This window comes from Nerophis lumbriciformis, linkage group LG19, assembly GCF_033978685.3.
Source record: "Nerophis lumbriciformis linkage group LG19, RoL_Nlum_v2.1, whole genome shotgun sequence".
NCBI classification, from domain to species: domain Eukaryota; kingdom Metazoa; phylum Chordata; class Actinopteri; order Syngnathiformes; family Syngnathidae; genus Nerophis; species Nerophis lumbriciformis.
In genome coordinates, this window is record NC_084566.2 from 32,255,248 (window position 1) to 32,267,541 (window position 12,294).

At 40.2% G+C, this 12,294-nt stretch overlaps 1 protein-coding gene and 2 non-coding genes across 3 annotated transcripts; all 3 read right to left on the reverse strand.

The window, feature by feature from the left end:
- Positions 1-7,137: 7,137 nt before the first annotated feature.
- rps8a (ribosomal protein S8a) lies at positions 7,138-10,650 on the reverse strand. The gene is made up of 6 exons (XM_061978914.1): positions 10,558-10,650; positions 9,668-9,774; positions 8,190-8,289; positions 7,828-8,003; positions 7,443-7,572; positions 7,138-7,293 (listed from the first exon to the last, which is right to left on the reverse strand). The coding sequence occupies exons 1-6, from the start codon at positions 10,559-10,561 to the stop codon at positions 7,184-7,186; spliced, it is 627 nt and encodes a 208-aa protein (XP_061834898.1). The 5' UTR covers positions 10,562-10,650; the 3' UTR covers positions 7,138-7,183.
- LOC133619067 (small nucleolar RNA SNORD38) lies at positions 7,657-7,724 on the reverse strand. The gene has a single exon (XR_009817394.1). It is a non-coding gene; the product is annotated as a small nucleolar RNA SNORD38 (small nucleolar RNA).
- On the reverse strand, positions 8,358-8,465 carry LOC133619068 (small nucleolar RNA SNORD46). The gene has a single exon (XR_009817395.1). It is a non-coding gene; the product is annotated as a small nucleolar RNA SNORD46 (small nucleolar RNA).
- Positions 10,651-12,294: the final 1,644 nt, after the last annotated feature.

Consider the following 12,294-nt stretch of genomic DNA (forward strand, 5'->3'; position numbering starts at 1 on the left):
TTTTCTACCGCTTATTGAACAGATTATGTTAAATAGTAGTAGAGATGGGTTGATGAGGCGTCATGAAGCGTTTCGACACATTGCAAAACTGTATTGATACTGTGTCACTAAATACTGACATCTGCTGGACATTAAAAATCCCTACAGGCAACCTATGGACCGACTCAACTGACACTGATTTTATGACCTAGTACAGTGGTTCTCAAATGGGGGTACGCGTACCCCTGGGGGTACTTGAAGGTATGCCAAGGGGTACGTGAGATTTTTTTTAAATATTCTAAAAATATCAACAATTCAAAAATCCTTTATAAATATATTTATTGAATAATACTTCAAGAAAATATGAATGTAAGTTCATAAACTGAACATCAAATCAAGTAGGCTATTCCATTCATTACCATGAACCCAGAGTTTCCCCCATGCCATGATGGTTTGACCCTCACTAAAATGTCTGTCAAAAAGAACTGTGAAAAGAAATACAACAATGCAATATTCAGTGTTGACAGCTAGATTTTTTTGTGGACATGTTCCATAAATATTGATGTTAAAGATTTCTTTTTTTGTGAAGAAATGTTTAGAATTAAGTTCATGAATCCAGATGGATCTCTATTACAATCCTCAAAGAGAGCACTTTAAGTTGATGATTACTTCTATGTGTAGAAACCTTTATTTATAATTGAATCACTTGTTTATTTTTCAACAAGTTTTTAGTTATTTTTGTATCTTTTTTTCCAAATAGTTCAAGAAAGACCACTACAAATGAGCAATATTTTGCACTGTTATACAATTTAATAAATCAGAAACTGATGACATAGTGCTGTATTTTACTTCTTTATCTCTTTTTTTCAACCAAAAATGCTTTGCTCTTATTAGGGGGTACTTGAATTAAAAACATTTTCACAGGGGGTACATCACTGAAAAAAGGTTGAGAACCACTGACCTAGTATATACAATAATATAAACCAAGTCATTGTATTTCATTTAGGATTATTTCATATCTTCATTTAAATGAAAATATATTTGTATCTTTTTTAGATACAGTCAATAAAAAATGTGAACATGTATCATAACGTGGAAATCTAAGAGAACGTGTTGTGAATGAGGATGCTTGTGGACTGGGATTTATTTTTATTTATTTTTTTACACATTTTTATTTTTTTTAAAAACAACCGTTTTTCCAACGTATTCAATTTTAGACGATTTCTTTCATTGATTGATTGAGACTTTTATTAGTAGGTTGCACAGTGAAGTACATATTCCGTAAAATTGACCACTAAATGGTAACACCCCAATAAGTTTTTCAACTTGTTTAAGTCGGGGTCCACTTAAATTGATTAATGATACAGATATATACTAACATCATAATACAGTCATCACACAAGTTAATCATCAGAGTATATACATTGAATTATTTACATTATTTACAATCCGGGGTGTGGGATATACAGGTAAAAGCCAATAAATTAGAATATTTTGAAAAACTTGATTTATTTCAGTAATTGCATTCAAAAGGTGTAACTTGTACATTATATTTATTCATTGCACACAGACTGATGCATTCAAATGTTTATTTCATTTAATTTTGATGATTTGAAGTGGCAACACATGAAAATCCAAAATTCCGTGTGTCACAAAATTAGAATATTACTTAAGGCTAATACAAAAAAGGGATTTTTAGAAATGTTGGCCAACTGAAAAGTATGAAAATGAAAAATATGAGCATGTACAATACTCAATACTTGGTTGGAGCTCCTTTTGCCTCAATTACTGCGTTAATGCGGCGTGGCATGGAGTCGACGAGTTTCTGGCACTGCTCAGGTGTTATGAGAGCCCAGGTTGCTCTGATAGTGGCCTTCAACTCTTCTGCGTTTTTGGGTCTGGCATTCTGCATCTTCCTTTTCACAATACCCCACAGATTTTCTATGGGGCTAAGGTCAGGGGAGTTGGCGGGCCAATTTAGAACAGAAATACCATGGTCCGTAAACCAGGCACGGGTAGATTTTGCGCTGTGTGCAGGCGCCAAGTCCTGTTGGAACTTGAAATCTCCATCTCCATAGAGCAGGTCAGCAGCAGGAAGCATGAAGTGCTCTAAAACTTGCTGGTAGACGGCTGCGTTGACCCTGGATCTCAGGAAACAGAGTGGACCGACACCAGCAGATGACATGGCACCCCAAACCATCACTGATGGTGGAAACTTTACACTAGACTTCAGGCAACGTGGATCCTGTGCCTCTCCTGTCTTCCTCCAGACTCTGGGACCTCGATTTCCAAAGGAAATGCAAAATTTGCATGGTTGGGTGCATCGGTGTTGCCGGACCCATCACTACTGTTGAGGTTCAACTATAAAATCATACATGACCCGGGAAAACAACTCGTCACTGCTGACACTCTCTCAAGAGCTCCCCTGGGAATGGAGGCCAGAGAGGCCAATAGCAGCTTGCAGAAAGAATGCTGTGCATACATTGATCACATTCTACACCATCTCCCTGCCACTGACAGTAAACTAGCTTGCATCAAGGAAGCTCAGAGCACAGACAGTGTTTGCAGGCAGCTGAAAACATTGACGGAAAAAGGCTGGCCCTCTCACAGGAGAAGCGTTCCTGAGCATCTTCTGCCATTCTGGTCAGAGAGGAACGACATCAACATGGCAGAGGGCTTGCTTCTTAAGGGAACAAGGATTCTGATCCCTGGATGCATGCAGCAGGAAATGATGGAAAGGTTGCATGAAGGCCATCAGGGCGTGACTAAGTGTGTGGCAGGGGCACAAGGATCTCTATGGTGGCCAAGGATAACAAGACGGATTAAAGAGATGGTGGAAAGGTGTGAAATCTGTTGCCAATATTCACAGACAAAGACAGAACCTTTAATGACCACACCCCTACCAGCACGACCATGAGAAAAAGTGGCGGCTGATATCTTTCAGTGGAAGAATGGACATTATATCGTGGTGGTGGACTACTACTCCCGATACTTTGAAGTAGCAAACCTCCCGACCCTGACAACACCTACAACTGTGGAGCGACTCAAGGTAATCTTTGCAAGATTTGGAGTGCCTGAAATCTTGGTGACTGACAACGGGCCACAGTTTGCTTCCACAGACTTTGCCACTTTTGCCCAGGACTATGGTTTCAACCACACGGCCAGCAGCCCTCACTATCCCCAGAGCAATGGGGAAGCAGAGAGAGCTGTCCGCACGGTCAAACAGCTGCTCAACAAAAGTCCAGACCCTCAGAAAGCTCTTTTGGCTTACAGAGCTACACCACTGGCTCACGGGCTGAGTCCAGCGCAGCTGCTGATGGGGAGGAGGATAAGATCAACAGTTCCTACCGCTCCACAAGCATTGAAACCAGCCTGGCCAAACCTCAGAGCTTTCAGGGGAAAAAGACAAAGAACTAAAAGTGAAGCAGAGAGAGTCATTCAACCTGAGACACAGGACAAAAGACTTACCAGTTCTGGTTCCAGGACAGAGAGTGTGGATTAAGACAGCGCAGACCACAGCTACAAATTAATTAAATTGTTAAATGTATCCAGTGATTATACTATAAAGTTATTTTCCATTTAACTTCACCAGTTTTAGATTATTTTTATTCAAAATCGCTGAATTTTCACATTTGCCGTTCAAATACTGAGAAGAGACGGTGCGGTGATCAGCAGCCAGTTGAGGCACGTCACTCAGTTGTGCCTCAACATGGATTGCTGACTCGGCTAACTGCTGTGCAGTGAGACCGTATTGCTATATGAATTATATTATACATTTCCATAGTTTAGTTAGCTGAGGTATATAATGTACAGTGTATTTTGTCAACAACTGTATGTGTGTAACGTATTTCTTGCGCTGAGCGATCATAAAACTGCTGCGAAGACGCACTGTGTGAGGCTCGCAGTAATCCCGCCTCCTGGTGGTAGAGAATGCACTCCCGCCGTAGAATGCACCCCCTGACGGGAGTGTTATATCAACTAAAGCCCACACTTAAACTTTCCACGTGAAAGATTGAATCTATTTAAAAAAGTTATTTAATAAGAAGCCAAAAAGTGCAAAAACAATAATGTTTGTGTTGGAGGAGTTGTGAATGACTGCAGGGCCACAACATTAGGTACACCTGCAGACTGCAGCACGGATTTCATATTTCATTCATTCACAACTCCTCCAACACGAACATTATTGTTTTTTCACTTTTTGGCTTCTTATTGAGCTGCTGCATTTTTTGGTTGGGTTGTTTATTTCTATTGAGTAACTTCTGCATTTCTAAAAGGGGAGGAATGTAATAGAGTGATCTATGTTTGTCTGTTGCCATCTCCTGGTGAATGTTGGCTATAGCGTACTCTGGTTACTTTTTGGTTGGCCAACGATTTACGTGGTGTTGCGCACCTGACGTCAAGTGTGTTGAGTCTGTTCTGAAGTCTACAGTAAAGAGACGTACTTCATCACCTCGCCTGGTTATTGCCTCCAACCCAATATATTACATAAAGGTAAGACCATAATAACGTTTTTTTTATTTATTAAATGTGCTTTTTTGTGTGCTACAGTTTGTACACTGCAAAAAATCAGTGTTCAAAAACAAGAAGAACTAAGCAAAATTATCTGCCAATAGAACAAGAAAATTCGGCTTGTCAAGACTTTCCAAAACAAGTAAAATTAGCTAACCTCAATGAACCCAAAAATATCCTAAAATAAGTATATTCTCACTAATAACAAGTGCACTTTTCTTGGTAGAAAAAGAAAAAGAGACCTTTTTGCTCAATATGTTGAAAAATATTGTTAAATTAAGTAAATGCTAGTGCCATTATCTTGACATAATGATATGCGCTCGGCATCATGATTTTTTTTTTCATGCTTGAAGTAAGAAATTATTACTTTAAAAAAGTAGTTTCATACTTGTGAGTGTTGCTGGCACAGCTTTGCATCTGTTGATATTCTAGTTTCAAGCATGTTTTACTCAATATAGGTCATCAAATCTCAGCAACAAGCTGTAATATCTTACTGAGATCATTTAGGACCAAAACCCTTAAAACAAGTAAAACACTAACATAAAATCTGCTTAGTGAGAAGAATTATCTTATCAGACAGAAAATAAGCAAATATCACCCTTATTTGAGATATTTCATCTTACTTAGATTTCAGTTTTTGCAGTGCAGCCACTTCGTCCAGGTCTTCCCGGGGGATCCCGAGGCGTTCCCAGGCCAGCCAGGAGATATAGTCTACCCAACGTGTCCTGGGTCTTCCCCGTGGCCTCGTACCGGTCGGACGTGCCCTAAACACAACGACATCCTCGGCTCAGATCCCACATCAGGGCAAGAAAAAAACTCAACCCGATGGGATACAATGACAAATCTTGAAGGGGACCTGGGCGACCGGTGCAATGGACGTCGAGTGGACCAGTTAATAGTGTGAGAGTCCAGTCCATAGTGGGGCCAGCAGGGGATCATCTTGAGTGGAGACAAGTCAGCAGCGCAGAGACGTCCCCAACTGATGCACAGATGAGTGGCCCACCCCGGGTCCCGACTTTGAACAGCTGGCGCCACATCTGTGGTCACCTGATAACCTCTCCACGCAGGAGAGGGGGGGCGGAGCAGAAATGAGACGGCAGATCAACTGGTCTAAAAGGGGGGTCTATTTAAAGGCTAGTGCATACAAATGAGTTTTAAGTTGGGACTTAAATGCTTCTACTGAGGTTGCATCTCTGTTACTGGGAGGGCATTCCAGAGTACTGGAGCTCAAATAGAAAACGCTCTATAGCCCGCAGACTGTTTTTGGGCGCTTAGAACGCAGATTTCTTGCTGGTACATATAGTACAATACAATCAGCAAGATAGGATGGAGCTAAACCATTTAATATTTTATACGTAAGTAGTAAAACCTTAAAGTTGCATCTTAAGTGCACAGGAAGCCAGTATAGGCGTAATATGATCAAACTTTCTTGTTCTTGTCAATAGTCTCATTTTGTATCAACTGTAATCTTTTAATGCTCGACATAGGGAGGCCCGAAAACATTACGGTACATTGAGACGAGACTTTATTAAATATTTAAGACATTTGCTTTGGTCATCTAACACAAAGATAAGACACCTTTATTAGGCAAGTACATGCTACTGATCTAAAATGGATAGCTTTCACCATTTTTATGCACATTAGATTTTTCTAGACGTAGCCCTTGGTGGAAACAGTTTAGACACATACTAGAGCCTCTCCATCCATTTTCTACCGATTGTCCTTCACCGTGTTTTATTATTCCAAATATTTAAGAGCAGTCACTTGGAATGCCAATAGTGTTATTTTTGGATTTTAGACCAGGGGTCCCCAACCACCGGTCCATGATGCATTTGCTACTGGGCCGCACAGAAACATTAAATAATTTATTAACGACTGCATTTCCTCCGATTTAACTTTCGCCTGTCCCACTAAACACACCAAAAAGCTTGTTAATAAACAATAACACTCCTCATAGGAAGTCACCATTCTTTATATTTGTTGTAACTTTTTGACATAATACAATGCACACTAATGAACATATAAAATATAAATGTGATAAGATTGTAGCCTAAGGCTGATTTCCATCTGCGATCTTCAGCAGGTGGAAGGTATATACTACCTGACTTAAACAAGTTGAAAAACTCATTGGGGTGTTACCATTTAGTGGTCAATTGTACAGAATATGTACTGTACTGTGCAATCTACTAATAAAAGTCTCAATCAAAAAACCATCAACCTGCTGGGGATCTCATTGCAAAGAAACACCCACTGATTCAGAGTTATAGTGAGTTGTATTTTTCATGCATTTATTTTTGCTGTATTTATCTGCCACACGTGGAAAGCCGGTCCCTGAAAATCTGATGCAAAAAGATCAGATTTGAAGCACCCTGTAGTGTTTAGACTTCCAAAAACAACTGATTTGTTTTCACTTGAGGGCAAAAAACTATTACCGGTAGGTGTGCTGTGTAAACAGGGACTTGGACAGGTTGCATAGTGTAGGAGCAATTTTCCACTCCTTACGTCAGTTACCTTTGATGGGTGGATTTGATTGGTTGGCAATTTTCCTGTAGTATTTAAATGTTATTTAAATCTGACACTACCACAAAATAACTCTTAGATGGTGCCCATTAATAGAATAACAGTTCAATAGTGTAAAAAACAGGCAGATTTGGGAACATTTGGGATTTTATTGACGTATCAAAGAGCTGTACATCTATTTGCCTTTCTTGGCCTTGATCTTCCTTAGGTAGAACTCAAGTTCTTTGCCCTCCAGGATGTAGCCGTCTGCTCTGCCGCATTGTCCTGGTCTGGAGGCGATGCAAGCTGCAGACAGATGGCATTTTTTAAATTTAGCTTTAAACGCCATAGACTCCAGCTTTACAGATGCCACCTCTGCTCCACTAGGAGCGTGTGTTGAAGTAATGCCATCCACCCACACTGCTCCTTTGGAAATTAGAAGCCATCAGACTCACCGAGAAGTTTTCCCTGCAGGAACTGCTCCTCCAAAAGAGTGCTGATCTTGGCTGTCTTTTTGCGCTCCTCATACTTCTTCTGGGACTTCTTGGACCTCTTCTTGTTCAGGACCTCTTCCTCCTCAGGAGTCTTGAGTATGAGAAGAACAAAAGATCAGATTAAAGTTAGCACCTGGGCATTACAAATGTACAGTTTTAAGATCTCTGGCTTGTCTTTCTCAGAGTTCCATTATCATCGCTTGCATTCAGTAGCAGAACTGGACAAAGTTATCTTCAAAGAAAGACATGCAAATCAGAAAGGCCTCATGTCATGTCTACTATATTTACAAGTACTTTGACTTAGCTCAGCAAGCCAATAAAAAAGGTTAACTAGACATCATCATACCAGTTTGGTTCCTTTTTTGCGTCCCAGAGGAGTGGCGTAGTGAGCCTCAAACCACTGTCTGAAGGGAAGGCTGTCGATCAAAATGATACAGTTCTTCACCAAGGTCTTGGTTCTGACCAGCTCGTTATTGGAGGCGTTGTAGACCACATCAATGATCCTGGTCTTCCGTGTGCAGCCTAAAAACCATACAGGGAGAAAATGGCTGTTTTTAAATTTTTACCTGCTTATGAGCGAAGACAGTAATAGTGGTGACAAGTTATTCTCAGAGTTTCAACTATCAGCACTCGCATTCAGAAGCAGAACTGAATAAATATCATCATGGTGTAGATTAAGAAAAGTCATGACTAAAATGGGGCACTTACATTCAGAACCCCATGAGAAGTTACCAACATCCAGCCTTAGAGCGCGGTACTTTTTGTTTCCACCGCGGACTCTCACGGTGTGGATACGACGAGCTCCGATCTTGAAGAGCAAATATTTTTTGTTAGTACAATAACAAATATCATTGAAAACATGTTAAGATTGGTTGATGCGTGTCAGTGTAACTATGACAAGGCCTAGCATTGGTAGGTCCTTAGCTTTGCGCCAAAACGGTGCAAAAAAGACCAACCTAAGGTCCAATTTTCATCACTCACGCTTAGGGATGATGTTTGATAAGAAATTATCGAGTTCGAGCCCATTATCGAATCCTCTTATCGAACCAATTCCTTATCGAATCCAGATAGGTTGTTGTATATGGGAAAAAACAATGTTTGGTTTAACAAAAGCTCACTTTTATTTTATAAGAAAAAATTAAAATAAATAAATATTGACTGTTGTTACCCAAAGTATATTAAGTGGGATTTTTCAGAAAACTATATACAGTAACACAAAAACAACCTGTCTCTGTGATTACTATAAGTGTATAAATAATAATATAGTGTTAAATAAAATCAGTCCCTTGGGCACAAAACTGAAAACAATACAGCTCTCCAAAAAGTGCACTTCTGCTGCTATTGGAACATACTAACTACACACACAGGCAGACAGCTAACAAACAATCCAAGACGTCTAATAAAGTTCCAAAACAGATTAATCCATTTAGGCTCATTGTTGTTGATCTTGCTTTGTTTTTTCCTATCTTTACTTTTGTCTTGCACTGGACTGTTTTTTTTATAACTGAAATACGAACAATGACAAATGTATAAGCTATGTGATTCAATTAACATACTGAAATTTAATACACCATATGTAAATATTAGCTTCACACAAATATACAGTACTATCATCAAACAAATACTCCTGAGTGTTGAAACTATTTCAATGGTGGAAATACACGACTGGCAGCCATTTTAAGTCCTCAAAACATCCATTGAAACAGTGCACAAAAATCGTTTTTCAATTAACGCCTTAGTATCAAATTTAACCACTTTCCACCTTAATATTGAGTTACATAAACAAGTTAAACAGAATACTTAGACTTACATTTTCCAAAGCTTGTAAGAGCTAACAACTTGTCTACTTCTCAATTGTATCAACCCGTAAGTGCCCAAACTAATGACGCGTAGTATTTTCATATCGCCACATGGTGTCAGTAAGAGTCTACAATCAAATGGGCATAACATTGCAGGTCCCACAGGGCATTTCCTGTACGAGTGAAGGGATTCGTTCCCAGGGATTCAAATAAAGAACCAACTCTTTTTCTTTAATATAGTGGCCTCGATAACGGGAACCGGTTCTCCAAAAGGAATTTGATTCCATGGAATCGGTTCTTTTCTTATCGAACAACCGTGAGAACCGATTTCAAACATCATCCCTACTCACGCTGCATCGAGCTTGAACTCAACAAGTTGGCGTTTACCTTTGTGTTTGCTGGAGGCCGTCCGAGCTCATACTTCCTCTTCTTGTGGTAGGGTTTGCGTTTACCGCCAGTCTTGCGGCGCTTATGCCAGTTGTCCCTTGAAATACCTGAAAGAGAGAACGCTTAATGAAGACTGGCGGACATACTCATACAAATACAGTGCAATACATTCGACTAAGCTTGAGCAATCAGTTCTCCAAGGTTTGTCTACATTGTTTTTGGACTCGGCAAGAAGAACATCATCATGTCACTCAAGAATAGTCAACCTGCACTCCATCTTATGTATTCATTAAAATTGTCCCAAAAAATGTACACTATAAGTAGAGACATGTGCGTCTAATGGCCTAGTAGCGTACCTTAGACCAGAAATGGTTCACCATGACGTATTTAAAGAATAACCCAAAAATGACAATAGTGCATTAAATACATTATCACTATCATGCTGTTGTAAAAACGCAATTGTAGCCACATACAAAGTCACGAGTAGCTTACCTAGCTAACAGCTAATGCTAGCAACATTTGTCCGGGCCGTCTGTTTTCTTCAGTTAACACATTAGCGGTCGGTACTAAACAATGCTATCCAAAACGTTGGGAACGCATAGGTGATAAAATGCATTTGTCTCTCTTTAAAACCACCATTATGCCGTCTCCGTTGTACTTCAGCATCTGGCTACATGGACAGCGAGAAGCCATCTTGGCTTGCATTTCACGCATCCACTGGAAATTTCTTCTTTAAAAATATCAGCAACGGCCGAAAACGATCAAGTTGACAATATCTTAACTCTATATGTGTTTAGCTTTAAAAATATTAATGGCAAGTTCGTCATTCCTTCGATTAAACGGCAGATGTAGAAGGATTCACCGCCCGACCAAAGCACGAAAACACGTACCCATTCTCAGGCGCCGGCTAGAAAGAGGGATCGCAAAGGACCATGGGAAGGTTTGAAGCCGCGTGTTCTCGCGAGAACTCACACCGCAGCGAGATTTGGTGTAGTTTAGTCGTCAAAAACATTTTTGGTCATATTTTCTTTGAAGCTATAATGTGTGGTTTTAGGATCTATTATTTCATTCGTTACATTCGAATAATACTATTAAAGGTTCAGGTTTTTTATTTGAAATATTATGGGCCTTGTGAGTTCAGCTATACAGGTAAAAGCCAGTAAATTAGAATATTTTGAAAAACTTGATTTATTTCAGTAATTGCATTCAAAAGGTGTAACTTGTACATTATATTTATTCATTGCACACAGACTGATGCATTCAAATGTTTATTTCATTTAATTTTGATGATTTGAAGTGGCAACAAATGAAAATCCAAAATTCCGTGTGTCACAAAATTAGAATATTACTTAAGGCTAATACAAAAAAGGGATTTTTAGAAATGTTGGCCAACTGAAAAGTATGAAAATGAAAAATATGAGCATGTACAATACTCAATACTTGGTTGGAGCTCCTTTTGCCTCAATTACTGCGTTAATGCGGCGTGGCATGGAGTCGATGAGTTTCTGGCACTGCTCAGGTGTTATGAGAGCCCAGGTTGCTCTGATAGTGGCCTTCAACTCTTCTGCGTTTTTGGGTCTGGCATTCTGCATCTTCCTTTTCACAATACCCCACAGATTTTCTATGGGGCTAAGGTCAGGGGAGTTGGCGGGCCAATTTAGAACAGAAATACCATTGTCCGTAAACCAGGCACGGGTAGATTTTGCGCTGTGTGCAGGCGCCAAGTCCTGTTGGAACTTGAAATCTCCATCTCCATAGAGCAGGTCAGCAGCAGGAAGCATGAAGTGCTCTAAAACTTGCTGGTAGACGGCTGCGTTGACCCTGGATCTCAGGAAACAGAGTGGACCGACACCAGCAGATGACATGGCACCCCAAACCATCACCCAACCATGCAAATTTTGCATTTCCTTTGGAAATCGAGGTCCCAGAGTCTGGAGGAAGACAGGAGAGGCACAGGATCCCCGTTGCCTGAAGTCTAGTGTAAAGTTTCCACCATCAGTGATGGTTTGGGGTGCCATGTCATCTGCTGGTGTCGGTCCACTCTGTTTCCTGAGATCCAGGGTCAACGCAGCCGTCTACCAGCAAGTTTTAGAGCACTTCATGCTTCCTGCTGCTGACCTGCTCTATGGAGATGGAGATTTCAAGTTCCAACAGGACTTGGCGCCTGCACACAGCGCAAAATCTACCCGTGCCTGGTTTACGGACCATGGTATTTCTGTTCTAAATTGGCCCGCCAACTCCCCTGACTTTAGCCCCATAGAAAATCTGTGGGGTATTGTGAAAAGGAAGATGCAGAATGCCAGACCCAAAAACGCAGAAGAGTTGAAGGCCACTATCAGAGCAACCTGGGCTCTCATAACACCTGAGCAGTGCCAGAAACTCATCGACTCCATGCCACGCCGCATTAACGCAGTAATTGAGGCAAAAGGAGCTCCAACCAAGTATTGAGTATTGTACATGCTCATATTTTTCATTTTCATACTTTTCAGTTGGCCAACATTTCTAAAAATCCCTTTTTTGTATTAGCCTTAAGTAATATTCTAATTTTGTGACACACGGAATTTTGGATTTTCATTTGTTGCCACTTCAAATCATCAAAATTAAATGAAATAAACATTTGAATGCAT

What these genes read in the sequence shown, in the direction of transcription:
- rps8a (XM_061978914.1), bottom strand. An exon ending in GGCCTCCAGCAAACACAAAG is followed by an intron (nt 8,290 to 9,667) that starts GTAAACGCCAAC and finishes TTGCTCTTCAAG; the next exon opens with ATCGGAGCTCGTCGTATCCA. An exon ending in GCAAAAAAGGAACCAAACTG is followed by an intron (nt 7,573 to 7,827) that starts GTATGATGATGT and finishes CTCATACTCAAG; the next exon opens with ACTCCTGAGGAGGAAGAGGT.